This window comes from Nannobrachium achirus (assembly GCF_963921795.1).
Source record: "Nannobrachium achirus genome assembly, chromosome: 9".
Taxonomy (NCBI): domain Eukaryota; kingdom Metazoa; phylum Chordata; class Actinopteri; order Myctophiformes; family Myctophidae; genus Nannobrachium; species Nannobrachium achirus.
This window is the reverse complement of record NC_137818.1, coordinates 5,600,474-5,616,039: the sequence shown is the minus strand read 5'-3', so window position 1 is coordinate 5,616,039 and position 15,566 is coordinate 5,600,474. Positions and strand designations below refer to the sequence as shown.

The following is a 15,566-nucleotide window of genomic DNA, read 5'->3' as shown; positions in this document are numbered from 1 at the left end:
TGGGCATAAAAGGGATGTACTATATACAGTACATGGATCTCCATATACGGTTAACTGGTCCGATATACATCACTGGCCAGATGGCCAAGAATTGGTGCGACCTCGCCCTTTAGGGCGAGGTTTAAATTAGGCACATTAAATTAATCATCTGGGGACCCCCCCAAAAAAATTTGAGGACCCCCCTGAGAACCACTGCTCTAGCATACAGATGTATAAGTTATATCAGGGGTCTTCAACAGGTGGTCCGGGACCCTTAGGGGGTCCTCAAAGTTACTACAGGGGGTCCTCCAAATCTTTGTGTGATAGAAACTTTTTTTTCCTCCTTTTTTATTAACCACTTGAACCCTAGCATCCATATTCTGAGTACTTTTACCAAAAATAGCAGCACGAGGCGTTGTGAGCTTGTAGATCAGCTATTTTTGGCAAAGAGCTTTGGTGTAGAGGGGAAAAAGAGCAGACTAAGTGCAGAGTGAAAGGTCAAGTGTTTTATGTATTGATGGTTCAAGTGGTTAAATATCTGAAAACACAAATTGACACAAATCCAAAATACACTGATGATTGTGCTGTCAAACATTGAAACTATATGGAATCTATGAAGAGGTTGTGGGGGTCCCTGCTTCATCTCTCTCTCAACTAAGGGGTCCTTGGCCTGAAAACGTTGAAGACCCCTGAGTTACATTGTATTAACATATCCTAGCATACAGATTGGACAAAATGACATTGTATTCATCCAAGTTGCATAGTGAGGTTTTAGGGACATACCTGCTTCTAACTGCTGAGGTGGGCGTGGCTGAGGGAGAGAGGGCGGGGCTTGTGGTCGGTGGGTGGGACTTGGGGGGCTTGCTGACCACAGCGTACGTGTCGTTCATCTTGGCACTAGGCAAGGTCCTGCATGCACACACGAAATATCATGTTTAATAATTCATAAATATATAAATATATAGCGTTCATGACTAGCTGGTAAACAATAGCAAAAAACTGTAACCAACATCTGCAATTAATTCCCAAAAATGGACAGACAAAACAAAAGATTCATGTATCTTTTATTTGTTTATATATATATAGCATGTACAGTGGACACTTTAATAACTGTACCAAAATGAAATAAAGAGTTATCTTATCTCTGGATATAGGTTGTACAGCCTTGTGAAAATATAGTACATTTATAAAAATAAAAAAACGAATATTACATTCATTAAAGACTAAACCTCCTCCCCTCCCCTCCCCTCCTCTAATAGCAGCTATCTACAGAAGCTAGCAGTACTGTATGTGTACAGTACAATACAGTACAGTACAGTACAGTACAGTACAGTACAGTACAGTACAGTACAGTAAGGTACAGTACGGTACGGTACGGTACGGTTTTGATTGATTGATTGAAGAATTTATTAGAAGTTTGCAATAGAAAAAAGTACAGTTTCATGACAGTACAAATCACTGGTACAAGGTCAACTAAAAGGAGATCCTAGAAAGCCGAGGCTTATTTCCACAGGAACCACACTTTAAGTATCTCATATAAGGTACAGTACAAACAGTACAGTACATACAGTACAGTACAGTACAGTACAGTACAGTACAGTACGGTACAGTACAGTAAGGTACAGTACAGTACGTTACGGTACGGTACGGTACGGTACGGTACGGTACAGTACAGTACAGTACAGTACAGTACAGTACAGTACATGTGAAGTACAGTTCATGTGAAGGACCCCCAAAATGATATGTATTTGGCCACAGACCCCCATCTCAAAACATTTTAGTTCCCCTGTGTGAGTCTGTCTTCAGTTGGACTGTTTGTTTTAGAACAGTCTGTGTTGATACATTTGTATACATTGTGTATCTGCCATGTGTACAGTGCGTTTGAGATCTCTCTCTCTCACACACACACTCACACACTCACACACTCACACGCACGCACGCACGCACGCACGCACGCACACACACACACACACACACACACACACACACACACACACACACACACACACACACACACACACATACACACACACACACACACGCACAGGCACGCGCACGCACACACAAACACACACACACACACACACACACACACACACACACACACACACACACACACACACACACACACACACACACACACACACAGGGCCGGTTCTAGGATTCTGGTGCATGGCGCTAAGCAAGATTTTGGCCGCGGCAGAACAAAAATCATGAAATATAAAAATCAATGATAATGATTCATAGATAAGCACGAATAATTTTGTCAGTTTTTTTGACAATTTTGACAAAAGTCCCGTCAACAGACTCTACAGTAGCAAGTTCTCACTTTCGAGCCTTACTTGCATAATATCCTCTAATAATGTAAACCACACTTCACTTATCACCCAGATATGTCTGAGAAACGTTTCCTTCTTCTGCTGCGTGTTTTTAAAAGCGTTGCACAGCGAGTGCTGACAACTTAATGTGATATTTTCGTGCCTTTTCAGAAACAGAAAACAAATTATGGCCGGGTTTCCCAAGGCGATTTTAGCCCATCGTAGCTCACACATGGTCGTAGAGACCAAGCCCCGACAGTCATGTTCCCGCGTTTACATGGGTTCGGGCAGAGCGACTTATTTAGCCCCCTACAACTACACCATCACTCAGATTTCACAAACAAAGTGCTTAATACAGTCTCACACCTGTCTAAATACGGTTCGGCATTCTATAATTACCTGTATCCTCTGTGTTCTTTAATAAGAAGCCTTTTTATCCGATCACCTTTTTATCGCTGTCTGTTTATCTCAATGGGGTTGGTGCGCATGGGGAACGCCAGGAAATACATGGGAAACATCTCCAAGTATTGCCTTTTTTTACTTAGTTTTGTGTGGTATCAAGTACTGGAAATAGCAGACCTCCAAGCTTGGAGGTCTGCTATTTTCAATATTTTCACCAAAAGCCCCTTTTAGAAATGTCAGCCCCTGCCTCTCTAACATTCTCTGCACGTCCCTGGCATGCTACTGTACACAGGTCCCAGGTTAAGCTACGTGCTACACAGGGATTACACGCATTTGTTTTTACTCCAAATGAACTGCACATGAGCTGGCTGACAATTTCAATGACATCGTACCGTAGATAAAATAAACAACTTAATACTTCCTATGGTTAATATGAGCATCAAATAAACATTTTAAATATGTTTTTTTCTTTTGCACATGTATTCCATAAATTCCCACACGGACATATGACATCATCAACTTGCAACAGGCATTAAGCCCCTAGCCCAATCAGGGACCAGCATTTCTGGCAAGCAACGTCATCATTGCATTAACATCCAATCTCATGGTGCGCTCTGCTGGTGCACGAGCAGGCCATGTATGGCATACTTTTGCACAAGGCGCAAGTTAGCACCTCGGCAGAGTGTAGTTCTAGTTTTACATTGTAGTTATAGGGGGCGATTATTGAAGTAATAAGCCACAAGAGGCATGTGGTTACCTGGTATTTTATAACGGCTGAGAGGCGTAGGGAGACATGAGGCACAGCCGAGTGTCTCCATCCCTCTCAGCCGGTGTAAAATACAGGTAACCACATGCCTCGCGTGGCTTATTGCTTTTCTAAAACAATACAATACAATATGAAAAATCATAGACATGTACCAATTAAAATTGTTCTATTTCACTAATAATTCACTACAAGGTCTGCAAGAAAGTAGTTCTCAACTACAAGAAAGTAGTTCCCAGCTTTTTTTGCCAACAACACAGGTGCAGATAATTGGTGCACTGTGGAACACTGTGGAAAGAAATAACGCACCTGGGTTTGATATAAACTGATTCAAGGTGTGGGTTATAGTCTCATATACCACAGCAATTAAATGGAAGCCAGCCAATGAGAATCAAGGAATGGAACTAGCCGTTTCAGAAAATGTATTAAGGCATAGTTGTGTTATTAGCCAGGGATCCTTTTAAATAAGCTGAGAGCAATATCAGGTACTACAAGTCTACATACGTGGGCTCTATTATAGCAGGTGGTTTTGCCCCGGGCAGCAGATTGCAGTGTTCAATCTGTGTGTGTAATTCACAAGCAGTAAACCATGTCCTGGCCAGAGTCCAGCTGGCTGCCGTCACTCTGTGGAACAAGCTCTGAGCCCGTCTGTCACTGTCCTGTCCTGATGACACCGACTGACAGGTCACCACAAAGGATCTGGTGTCTGGGTTTACAGTATACATATATGACTATATGACTGTATGCTCTGTCACGGTTGCTACTTTTAACTGGCTAATTTGATCGATTTCTCAGTGTGCACCCTATGTACACATCTATCTTTACATCTGCTGTTGTTTACTTGGGTTGCAGTCTGATCTGGAGTGCTATGGCATCTGCATGCTTTTTTACACAATATTCTACCTTTTTTTTACGGTTTACAGTTTAGGCATTTTAGATTGATCTGCATAGGATACAGTGGTGTGTTCTAGACTTTTTTTGAGGGCATGCTGTACTATAATCTATGATACGCAGCTATTCGTGTGGCCAGTGCATAATGCCTATCAAATACGCTGCTTTGAAAGGTTCACGAGGGCAGACGCTACGTCGTATACGTGTGTTACAGGTAGAACACAGCACTGAGTGGATATAAAACCAATACACAGAAACACATGAAGAGTGAGTGACAACCTACCTCCTAGGCAGTGTCCGAGGACTTCTGGTGGCTGATGAGTCTGAATTCTGAATTCATGCACGCGCACACACACACACACACACACACACACACACACACACACACACACACACACACACACACACACACACACACACACACACACACACACACACACACACACACACACACACGCACAAGTGAAAGGTTTAATTTAACCATCGTCCTTTCTCATCTCAACCTCTGTATGATTGGTTAAAGGACAACTTTGGTTTTTTTACAACAAGGGTTCATATTTTAGATTGTAATTAGAGAAAAGAAAAAGTGAGTGTTAAAATGTTTTAGCACGGCTTGGCAAGTCGTGCGGCAAGTACTGGGAGCTGATGGTAGGTGTGGCGCTCCACCTCAGCAGTCTATCTCCCAGGGGTCTAGCGCATTGTAACGGGGACAGACTCCCGCGTGTTACCGGCTGATACCGACAATAAGCCACTCCCGACCTACTTGTTGTTTGCTTCGTTCTATTGTTTTATCGCGTTTACCGTGCTAAAATGTGGGGCATGCGTACGCATGGGGGCATACAAGTGGCTAAATATGCCTTTTTAGACACAATAAGCCAGCAGTCTCTTTATTGCTATTTACAGTAACACTTCTAGCCCCATAAGTCACATCCAACCATGAAAGGTTGCGTTGTATCTTGGGAATGGGCTTATTCTGTGTAAAATTACATATTTAGCCTCTTGTACGCATGCCCCCAACCACTGAAATAAGAGTCTCTAAAACAATAGATAGAAGTAAATTAAATCAATTTAACACTCATCTTTTATATTCTTTAATTACAATTTAAAATATGAACCCTTGTTGTAAAAAACTAAAGTTGTCCTTTAATATTAACGCCTTATTTTAAATTAAATACACAATAAACTGTTTTATTTTGTCTATTGTGTTCACTATAATGGACACAAACACATTAACACGTAGCACAGTAGCATCAAAATCTTAGCGAACCTATGTTCCCTCAACCCTAACCCTAACCCTAACCCTAACCCTAACCCTAACTCTAACTCTTACCCCAACTTTAACCCCAGTAACAACCACTAACTTGTGGGGTCCCCTTTCCTTTTTGTTACAGCACATCAACAACACGAATGAGATTGACAGACCTGTAAGAGTCCGTTTGGAACCCCCTCAAGCAACTCCAATGGTCCCTAGACCCCACTTTGAGATCTAGATCTAAGTGACTCTAAAGCCACAGCCAAAGAAGCAGTAACTAAAGGGCCATTCACCCTGAGTGCTATAACTATACAAAATAGAGTTTTAAACTCTTTCTAAGCCAAATGGATGGCATGACAGTGTTCACACCAACTATTACAAAAATACAATGGTGAACGATATAGTAGTTATCTTTATAGTTATCGTGCCCATGGGAATGGCGCTTTACTTGGGATGCATACAGTCAATGATCTATCTAGAGAGCTAGAGCATGGCACTAAAAGCGCAATGTAAATGTCTTGCTAGATTATTCGACCTCAACAGACAGAAGTGATATTGGCAGGAGGAGCTCTGGTTCAATGTCATGTTGACTATAGTGTGTGCCAGCGGCTACGTCATTGTAGTCCTTAGCGGCCATTTCTTGTGACAAAACACAGGTGTTTCAATTGTTTGATTGCATAGAACTAATGCTATAGTCTAATCAGAACACCTGTGTAAGGCTGTGTTGTCACAAGAAATGGCCGCTCTTAGAACTACATTTGGCACACCCTATAGGCTGCTCACCCTGGGATCCCAGCAGCACCCATGAGATAAAACAAAGCTACAAGACCTCACCAAGGACATCAGATGTTCCCTTAAACTTCAACCTCATACACATCTTCTCAGTGTCCATTTGAATCAGTAGCCTGCCTGTCTGTCCACACGGGCAACATCTGATATTAAAACCAGCATGGTTCACTGGAATACGAACAATGCAGCAGCCAAATATTTAGACAATTACTTTTTTCCGATCGAGGTCAGTCATGTGTACACTGTCACTCAACCAAAGCTCCACCAACTGTGGCTCACAATGTTTATATTGGCAGCGCTAACACCTCTCCTAACAACAGTCAGCTGGACCTGACTAGAAATGGCATCCCAAACAAAATACATTATTCTGAATATTTTGCTTTTTAATACTGCTTTGTTTTCCCTCTAACTCTTGAGAGCTCTCGTGAGAGGTCTAAATAGTTGCGACCATCAGGTCGCAGTTACTATCAAAACCTAGACCAGCTGTCCGTCAGTCTGTCAGTCTGTCACACGTCATACGTCACTCTTTTGCCCTGCTCATATCTCCGCAACCGTTGCCCTGATCCATGCCACATTTTTCACACACACTCCTTGCCTGCCAAACCACAACCTCCACCCAATTCTCACATGACTCTCTCTTCTAGCGCCACCATGCTACATTTTTGGACACTGCTCCTGCAAATGTTGACCTAAAATCATGCAAATCCGTACACACTTGGTCTACACTCATGTCTTCAACATGGATCTGTCCCAAATAGCGCCACCATCAGGCCGATTTTTTCAAACCCTTTTTTGGACACTGCTCCTACACATTTTGCTCTCAAATCACACTGCGACTTGACGGTCGCTTATCTCCCGACTAGGGAGTCTTACTGGTTTAACTGTTGTTAAACATCTGCAAAGACAGCTGCATTACGAAACATATTTTGATGAAAGGTGTTCCCTGTTATCTCTCCTATGGCACCAACATCAATACAGCATGGAAACGAGGACAACATCTTTACAACAAAATATTCTTTGGACGTCTGAGAGGCAAAACCTCATCAAACGGTGGTCCTCGGTCACGTGGCCATGACATGAGAAAGGTTGAAAACCACTGCGTTAAAGCAGGGGGTCCGGGACCCCTAGGGGGTCCTCAGAGTTACTACAGGGGGTCCTCCAAATCTCCCAATCCATTTTATATTAACAACTTGAACCCTAGTGTCCATATTCTGAGAACTGTAGCCAAAAATAGCAGATCTACAAGCTCACAACGCCTGGCGCTGCGAGGCGTTGTGAGCTTGTAGATCGGCTATTTTCAGGCAAAGAGGTTTGGTGTAGAGGGGGAAAAGAGTAGACTAAGTACAGAGTGAAAGGTCAAGTTTATTAGGTAATGACGGCTCGAGTGGTTAAATATCTGAAAACACACATTGACATGAATCCAAAATACACTGATGATTGTGCTGTCAAACGATGAAAGTATATGGAATCTATGAACAGGTTGTGGGGGTCCCTGCTTCATCTCTCTCTCTCTCAACTAAGGGGTCCTTGGCCTGAAAACATTGAAGACCCCTGATATACGGCGAAAATATGAAAGCATGACATTGATCAGTAACGTTAACTGGTGTTGACAAGGTGAAATATTGATTAGTGGTATATTTAGATAGCATTCACCTACCTGTAGCAGTAGCACTGTTACAGACCTGGGAGAACCAGCTGTCCAGCACACAGAATTAAGAATAAAGAAATGTACTTCTGTCTGTCTGTCTGTCTGTCTGTCTGTCTGTCTGTCTGTCTGTCTGTCTCTCCTTGTCTCTCTCTCTCTCTCTCTCTCTGACTGTCTCTCTCTCTCGGTGTCCGAACCGCCAACTAACTCTCTGAATTTCACACAGTTGACATATTTTGCATGCAGGAAGTACGGTTTCATGGTAACTTCCTCTTTCCTGCAACCACACTTCTGCTTTTTGCTGCTTTCACTCTCTCTCTCTCTGTCTCTCTATCTCTCTCTATCTCTCTCTCTCTGTGTCTCTCTATCTCTCTCTCTCACTTTATTTCATCATAGTGTAATAATAAAACGAGAGAGAAAGGGAGGAAGTGGAGGGGGGAGGGGGAGAGGGGGGGTGTTACCTGTGTGTAGTTGCTATGGCGACGTGGGTCAGGTGACCGCAGGGCTCTCTCAAACATGACAGTCGCCGCAGTGAAGATGAACTGATACTGTTCCTACAGACACACACACACACACACACACACACACACACACACACACACACACACACACACACACACACACACACACACACACACACACACACACACACACACACACACACAAAGACAGACACTTATTGTTATTATTAGTATAGATCAGGGGTGGGCAACTTTGATGATGGCGAGAGCCACTATATTTCCACCTTCACTCCAGAGGGCCACATTGCATATTGCTACATCCTACTTTGTAATACTTGATCTCATACAAAAGAAGCAAAAAATAGAAGATCTACAAGCTACAAACCCTTGTAGATCTGCTATTTTTGCTTATTTTGAATTGGAATACCCTAACCCTAACCCTAACCCTAACCCTTTTTTTTTCTTTTCTGAAATGTACAAATTGTATTTAATTTCAAATGCATTTAGTTATACTAATGTTAACTTTATGAACTTAAATACAAATACGTTGGAAATGAAAAAAAAGACTAACATTTTAGTACTACTATACCAGTCATTAAGCTACCAAGATAGACTGACGGAATTAAAGCGGGTCATGTTTGCATGTTTAGAATTGTAACAACTGAAATCAATACTATATCAGTATTCCGGTATTAACCTGCGGACTGCATTAAGTGAAGGTGGGGGCCGCATGTGGCCCCCGGGCCGCCAGTTGCCCATGTATGGTATATAGTATAATGGTATTGTATGTAGTCGGCACCTTCTTAAACTAATGGATTTATATGTTGCTGGTATAGGGGTGGGCGATATGGGAAAATACAATTTCACAATATTTTCCCAAGCTGTATCACAAATTCACGATACGCGATTTTATCACGATTCTTTTTCACATTGGTTTTTATGGTTAATTTTAAAAAGTTACTTGACAAAAACTAGACTCTCTGGGTTCCTTTTGGGAGGTCTAATTTGATGGATTCCTTTTGGGAGGTCTAATTTGAACTTTACAAGTATGTAACTCTGACAGTATATTTTTGGGAGAGAAGAACATGAACTGTAGATATAATAACCTTCTGGGTCGAAATTCTCCTTTAAGAAGGTGAAGTAGTAATAACAGTATTATATATTAGGTGTAGTATTGTATGAAGTATTAGAGTGTATTCGTATTAGTATTAGTAGTAGTACTGTAGTAATAGTATTATATAGGCTACTTTAGTCTGGACTATAACAGATCTATAAATAATGGTAGTAGTAATAGTAGTATTAATACTTTAGTCTGGACTATAGCAGGTCTTTATATAATGATAGTACTAGAGTATTAATACTTTAGTCTGGACTATAGCAGGTCTTTATATGATGATAGTAATAGAGTATTAATACTTTAGTCTGGACTATAGCAGGTCTTTATATAATGATAGTAATAGAGTATTAATACTTTAGTCTGGACTATAGCAGGTCTCTGGAGTCTCATCTCCGTCAGGATGTTTCCGATGCTGAAGTCTGCCGGGATCTGCTGTTGGAATACAAAACAATCGGCACATTAAATTCATTAAAAAAATAAAGAATAATAATACTACAAATAAAATAAAGGAGCAGTTCAAATTGGTATCCTGAGAACGTTTTTCTTCTGTTTACCAAAAGCTGCAGAGACTGTTATTGAGAAAACACTCACTACTACTTTTAAAATGACCAGCTCAACATGATCTACCCACCCAACAACAATGTACCCGAGGGGGCTTTGGAATAGCAGCACTGGCGTTACATAATAAGACAAACACACTTAAATAGTAGGGAAAAAATAGGGAAATAGTGAGGGGAAAATCTTCCTCACATTCTGTATGGAAGTGATGGGGTTTTGGGGGTTCTTTGTAATGCTACTGACAAAACAAAGCATTGAATTTGGGATTTGCCTGCTATAAAAGCCACGAAGGGAGCTGACAGGCTTAATTCAAGTAACAGATACAAAAAAAGGGGGGTTTGTGATTTTTGTTAAAAAATATTTGTGTTTCTATTTAAAATTTCTAGGGGTGTGTCATGTGGTCTACCTGCACAGCCTTTATGATCTACTGGTAGATCACAATCAACCTCAAGGGTCTTCATTGGGGGTCTTACTACAGGGAGTCCTCCAAAACGTAGTGTTTTTTATATATATATATATATATATATATATATATATATTAACCTGAACTCTAGTGTCCAAATTCTGAGAACCTTGCCATTAATACCAGATCTAATTGTGAGCTTGTAGATCGGCTACTTTCAGCAAAGAGGTTTTGTGTAGGGTGGAAAAAGAGCAGACTAAGTACAGAGTGAAAGGTCAAGTTTATTAAGTATTGACGGTTAAAGTGGTTAAATATCTAAAAACACAAATTGACATGAATCCAAAATACACTGATGATTGTGCTGTCAAACAATGAAACTGTATGGAATCTATGAACAGGTTGTGGGGGTCCCTGCTTCATCTCTCTCTCAACTAAGGGGTCCTTGACCTGAAAACATTGAAGACCCCTGATGGGCAGCCCTGCTCTATAGCAATGTTTAGAATAATAGAGCTTTAACTTTGTGTTTTAAACGATAAATATCACTGACTGTAAGATCACATGAGCACCCTGAACATCCAGGACCTTCTGTCCATCATGTAAACATGTATCATGTAGGGCATTCACAAATAGTGATTTTTACTATTCGAATTATTCGACCTCAAAGTATTCGAATATTCTACAGGACTGGCCAAACTGTCAAATATTAAGTAAGCAGGAGGCGAACATTGTGAAAATAGCAGATCTACATGCTCACAACGCCTCGCAACGCATGTAGATCTGCTATTTTTTATTTATCTGCGGAACCGAGTCACATTAAATGTAATACCTATAATTAAGTGCTTGTCAGAACCCCTGGTATAGAGCATTAACAAATTCATCCACCAGGGGCATTGACAACTCATTCTTATGACTTCCTATCTAGCCAAGCTTTATAAACTATATATTTCTTAAAGAGAGAAAAAAAAAGCGAATATTCGACGTTGGTGAACAACGTCGAATAGTGACTTTGATATTCAAATATTCGAATATTTGGTGATTGCCCTAGTATCATGTTTTATTAATCTGATCTCATCACACTGACACTATGTATGTGTCTGTGCTGTGTGTGTGTGTGTGTGTGTGTGTGTGTGTGTGTGTGTGTGTGTGTGTGTGTGTGTGTGTGTGTGTGTGTTGGGGTTACCTTGGAAATCAGAAGGTCAAGGATGTAGTCGAGAATACAGATGACCCCTGTCCTGCCACAGCCAGCACTACATGCACACGCACACGCACACGCACGTGCACGCACACACACACACACACACACACACACACACACACACACACACACACACACACACACACACACACACACACACACACACACACACACACACTTTATCATCATGAATATAAGTGTTAGCTGCTTTATATTCACAACCACATGGTGTGTGAGTTGTCTGTGTGTGTGTGTGTGTGTGTGTGCGCGCGCGTGTGTGTGCGTGCGTGAGTGAGAAAGACATTATGCCATATTGACATGGCTTGTTGAATTTTAATGACCATACGATGTGCAAAAACAACCTTCTGCAGTGAAGTGTTTTGGTGTGCGTGCGTGCGTGATGTGTGTGCGTATGTGTGCGTATGTGCGTGCGTGATGTGTGTCTGTATGTGTGTTAGAAGTCTTCTCGTGTTCACTCGAATCGGAAATACTGGACAGCACCAAAGGCCCGTACAGGTTGGTATCCATGTTTTGTCCTGGTCACTGGGGTCAGGGTCAGGCCATGTTTTATCATAAGCCAGAGACATTTTCCCATCACACATTTTAACTAAATACCATATTCTCAATCTCAACTCTCACATGAGCTCTATTATATTAGCTATTTTCTAAAAAGAATGTTGAAAGCAAGGCCAAATAAGCAACTACAATACATCTCAGAAACAAGCCCAAACAAAAAGCAACCCGCAACCAGCGTCATTATAGGAAAACAAGACCAAAGTCGCTTATAACGAGCAGACCTGGCAACACTGCCAGACCAGCGTTGCAGGCTAACGAGGTGTCGTCTGAACGCAATGTTCCGTCGCCCGACTTATAAATGCCAGGTTTGCCAACTGATGCCAGCAGACTACGCAGTTTCATTAAGCATTCGGAAGCAGTATGTTTGGTGTGGAGACACCTTTAGGGTCAATTCAGATTCTATTACCCGATTGGCAGCAGTCACAGGCAGGCATTAGGGCATTCATGAATAGTGATTTTTAGTATTCTAATTATTCAACCTCAAAGTATTCGAATAGTCAAATATTCTACAGGACTGGCCAAACTGTCAAATATTAAGTCAGCAAGAGGCGAACATTGTGAAAATAGCAGATCTACATGCTCACAACGCCTCGCAAATATTTATCTGCGGGATCCGAGTCACATTAAATGTAATACCTACAATTCCAAGTGCTTGTCAGTGTGGGGGTCCCCAGTTCAAATATGTTTATTTTGTGGGTCACAGCCTAAAAAGGTTTGAGAAGCCCTGGTATAGAGCATTAACAAATTCACCCACCAGGGGCATTGACACCTCATTCTTATGACTTCCTATCTAGCCAAGCTTTATAAACTACTGTATATACTTTTTAAAGAGAAAACTATAAAAAAAAAAAAAAAAAAAAAAAAAAAAAAAAAAAAGAATATTCGACTTCGTTGGACAACATCGAATAGTGACTTTGACTATGACTGTGACTTTGACTTGGTGAATGCCCTAGTGTGTGTGTGTGTGTGTGTGTGTGTGTGTGTGTGTGTGTGTGTGTGTGTGTGTGTGTGTGTGTGTGTGTGTGTGTGTGTGCGTGCATACCTGCAGTGCACCAGTACAGGAGCAGTGTGTTTGTGTTGTGTGAGTCTGGTCTTGTCCAGCAGGTCCAGAACTCCACTGATCTTGTCAGGAACGTCATGGTCTGGCCAGGAGGTGTACTGGTACTGGTACACACTGCGATGAACCTGCACACACACACACACACACACACACACACACACACACACACACACACACACACACACACACACACACACACACACACACACACACACACACACACACACACACACACACACACACACATTAAAACAGGAGGTGTACACACTGCTACTAACCTGGACCACACATTTAAATGATTTATTTGAATCCACAAATTACAAATAATTTACAGGGAAACAAATGTAACCAAAATCAATCCTCCAGTTCTAGGCAATACAGAAGGGGGGGGGGGGAACTTTTTTTGTTTTATTTACACACAACTCCTCTAAGGAATTAATGATATAAATGGGTGGTTTTCCCCTTTAAGGATTAGGGACCCCCACAACCTGTTCATAGATTCCATATAGTTTCATTGTTTGACAGCACAATCATCAGTGTATTTTGGATTCATGTCAATTTGTGTTTTCAGATATTTGACCACTTGAACCGTCAATACTTAAAAAACGTGACCTTTCACTCTGTACTTAGTCTACTCTTTTTCCCCTCTACACCAAACCTCTTTGCCAAAAATAGCTGATCTACAAGCTCACAAAGCCTAAAGTTCTTAGAATACGGACGCTATATTAAGTGGTTAATATAAAAAAAGGCGAAATAAAAGTTTCTACCACACAACGATATGGAGGACCCCCTGTAGTAACTCTGAGGACCCCCTAGGGGTTGAAGACCCTTGTTCTAAGTAATGGTTGGTATTGAGAATGCTGCTCCATGTACAGATGGGAAACAAACACCTCCCACCTCCAGAACCAGGACCTCCCTGTGACTGCATGGTGTCAACTAAAACATCATCTGGTGTGTTTGGGATGCCAGCAAAGACATCACAAGTACAACCAGACCAGCCCAGTAACACTCTTGAGTGTTTATGCATTGGTGCACTATAGATGGCACACACATGCAGGCACTCATGCACGCATACACACACATGCACGCACTCATGCACGCATGCACACACGCACGCAAGCACACAAAACAACCATTAAAGGAGTAGTTCACCTCCAAAATGACTTTTTTTTCTATTGATTACTCATGCCATGGAGAGTAGAGTTCAATAATATTTTTTGTTTTTTGTCACATTCCTAAGACAAAAATTTGATTTGAGTAAATTTACCCCCATTGATTCCGGATGGGGACCCGTTTCGAAAAACGGGTCCCCATCCGGAACGAATGGGGGTACATTTATTGTTATCACATTTTTGTCTTGGGAATGCGACAAAAAACTAAAAATATTATTAGTCTCCATGGCGTGACTAATCAATGGAAAAAAAGTCATTTTGGGAGTGAACTACTCCTTTAAGAAATCAAAGTAAAACATTTAAAAATGTATTAAAAGAAGCAGACAGGACAGGGTGAACATGTAATGATGGCTTCGTGTTGAACCTACTTGTTGGTGAGTGACAGTGAGATTCCTGAGCACACAGTCTTCATTAGGAGACACCTCCCCCTGCTGGACACACACAGTAACTACACCATGAGCACCTCATGTCAATTCAATTCAATTCTAATGGCTTTATTGGCATGAGAAAACATACGTTTTTACATTGCCAAAGCAGAAGTGTACACAGTACAATACAATCAATCAATATAATACAATCAAAATAAAATATGTACAATTGGAAGGGGTGGAACAGTTTTCATGTATGGAGATTACTGGATTCCGTTTGATATCCTTCTCCTATCACAGCAGCTCACAAATCTTGCTGCTGTGTTTGCACATTGTCGTACTTCACCCAGTAGATATGGGAGTTTTTCATCATTGGTCATGTTTTCAAACTCTCTTTGTGTGGTTATGATCTGTGGGAAGTATGTGTCTCTGATGTCTTGGTACAGCGGACAGGTGGTTAGGAAGTGTAGCTCAGTTTCCACTTCATTTTGTGCGCAGTGGGTGCAAAGGCTGTTTTCTCTAGGGAGAAAACAGCCTATGGCGGCCTTTCTCGATCACAAGAGTGTGCTCAACTGAGTCTATACCTAGTCAAGATTTCTCTTTGTTTTGGGTCTGTT

The 15,566-nt window shown here is 41.4% G+C and overlaps 1 protein-coding gene across 1 annotated transcript in view; it reads right to left on the bottom strand.

Annotated features, from left to right (window-relative positions):
• The window catches only part of ptpn18 (protein tyrosine phosphatase non-receptor type 18), a 47,998-nt gene that overhangs the window by 9,901 nt on the left and 22,531 nt on the right, over window positions 1-15,566 (bottom strand). The window contains exons 7-13 of the mRNA XM_080733373.1: window positions 14,950-15,012; window positions 13,392-13,534; window positions 11,759-11,825; window positions 9,972-10,049; window positions 8,501-8,593; window positions 4,637-4,683; window positions 763-888 (exon numbers count right to left, since the gene is read on the bottom strand). Of these exons, the coding sequence (XP_080589499.1) occupies window positions 763-888; window positions 4,637-4,683; window positions 8,501-8,593; window positions 9,972-10,049; window positions 11,759-11,825; window positions 13,392-13,534; window positions 14,950-15,012 (617 nt within the window). The remainder of the gene's footprint in view (window positions 1-762; window positions 889-4,636; window positions 4,684-8,500; window positions 8,594-9,971; window positions 10,050-11,758; window positions 11,826-13,391; window positions 13,535-14,949; window positions 15,013-15,566) is intronic.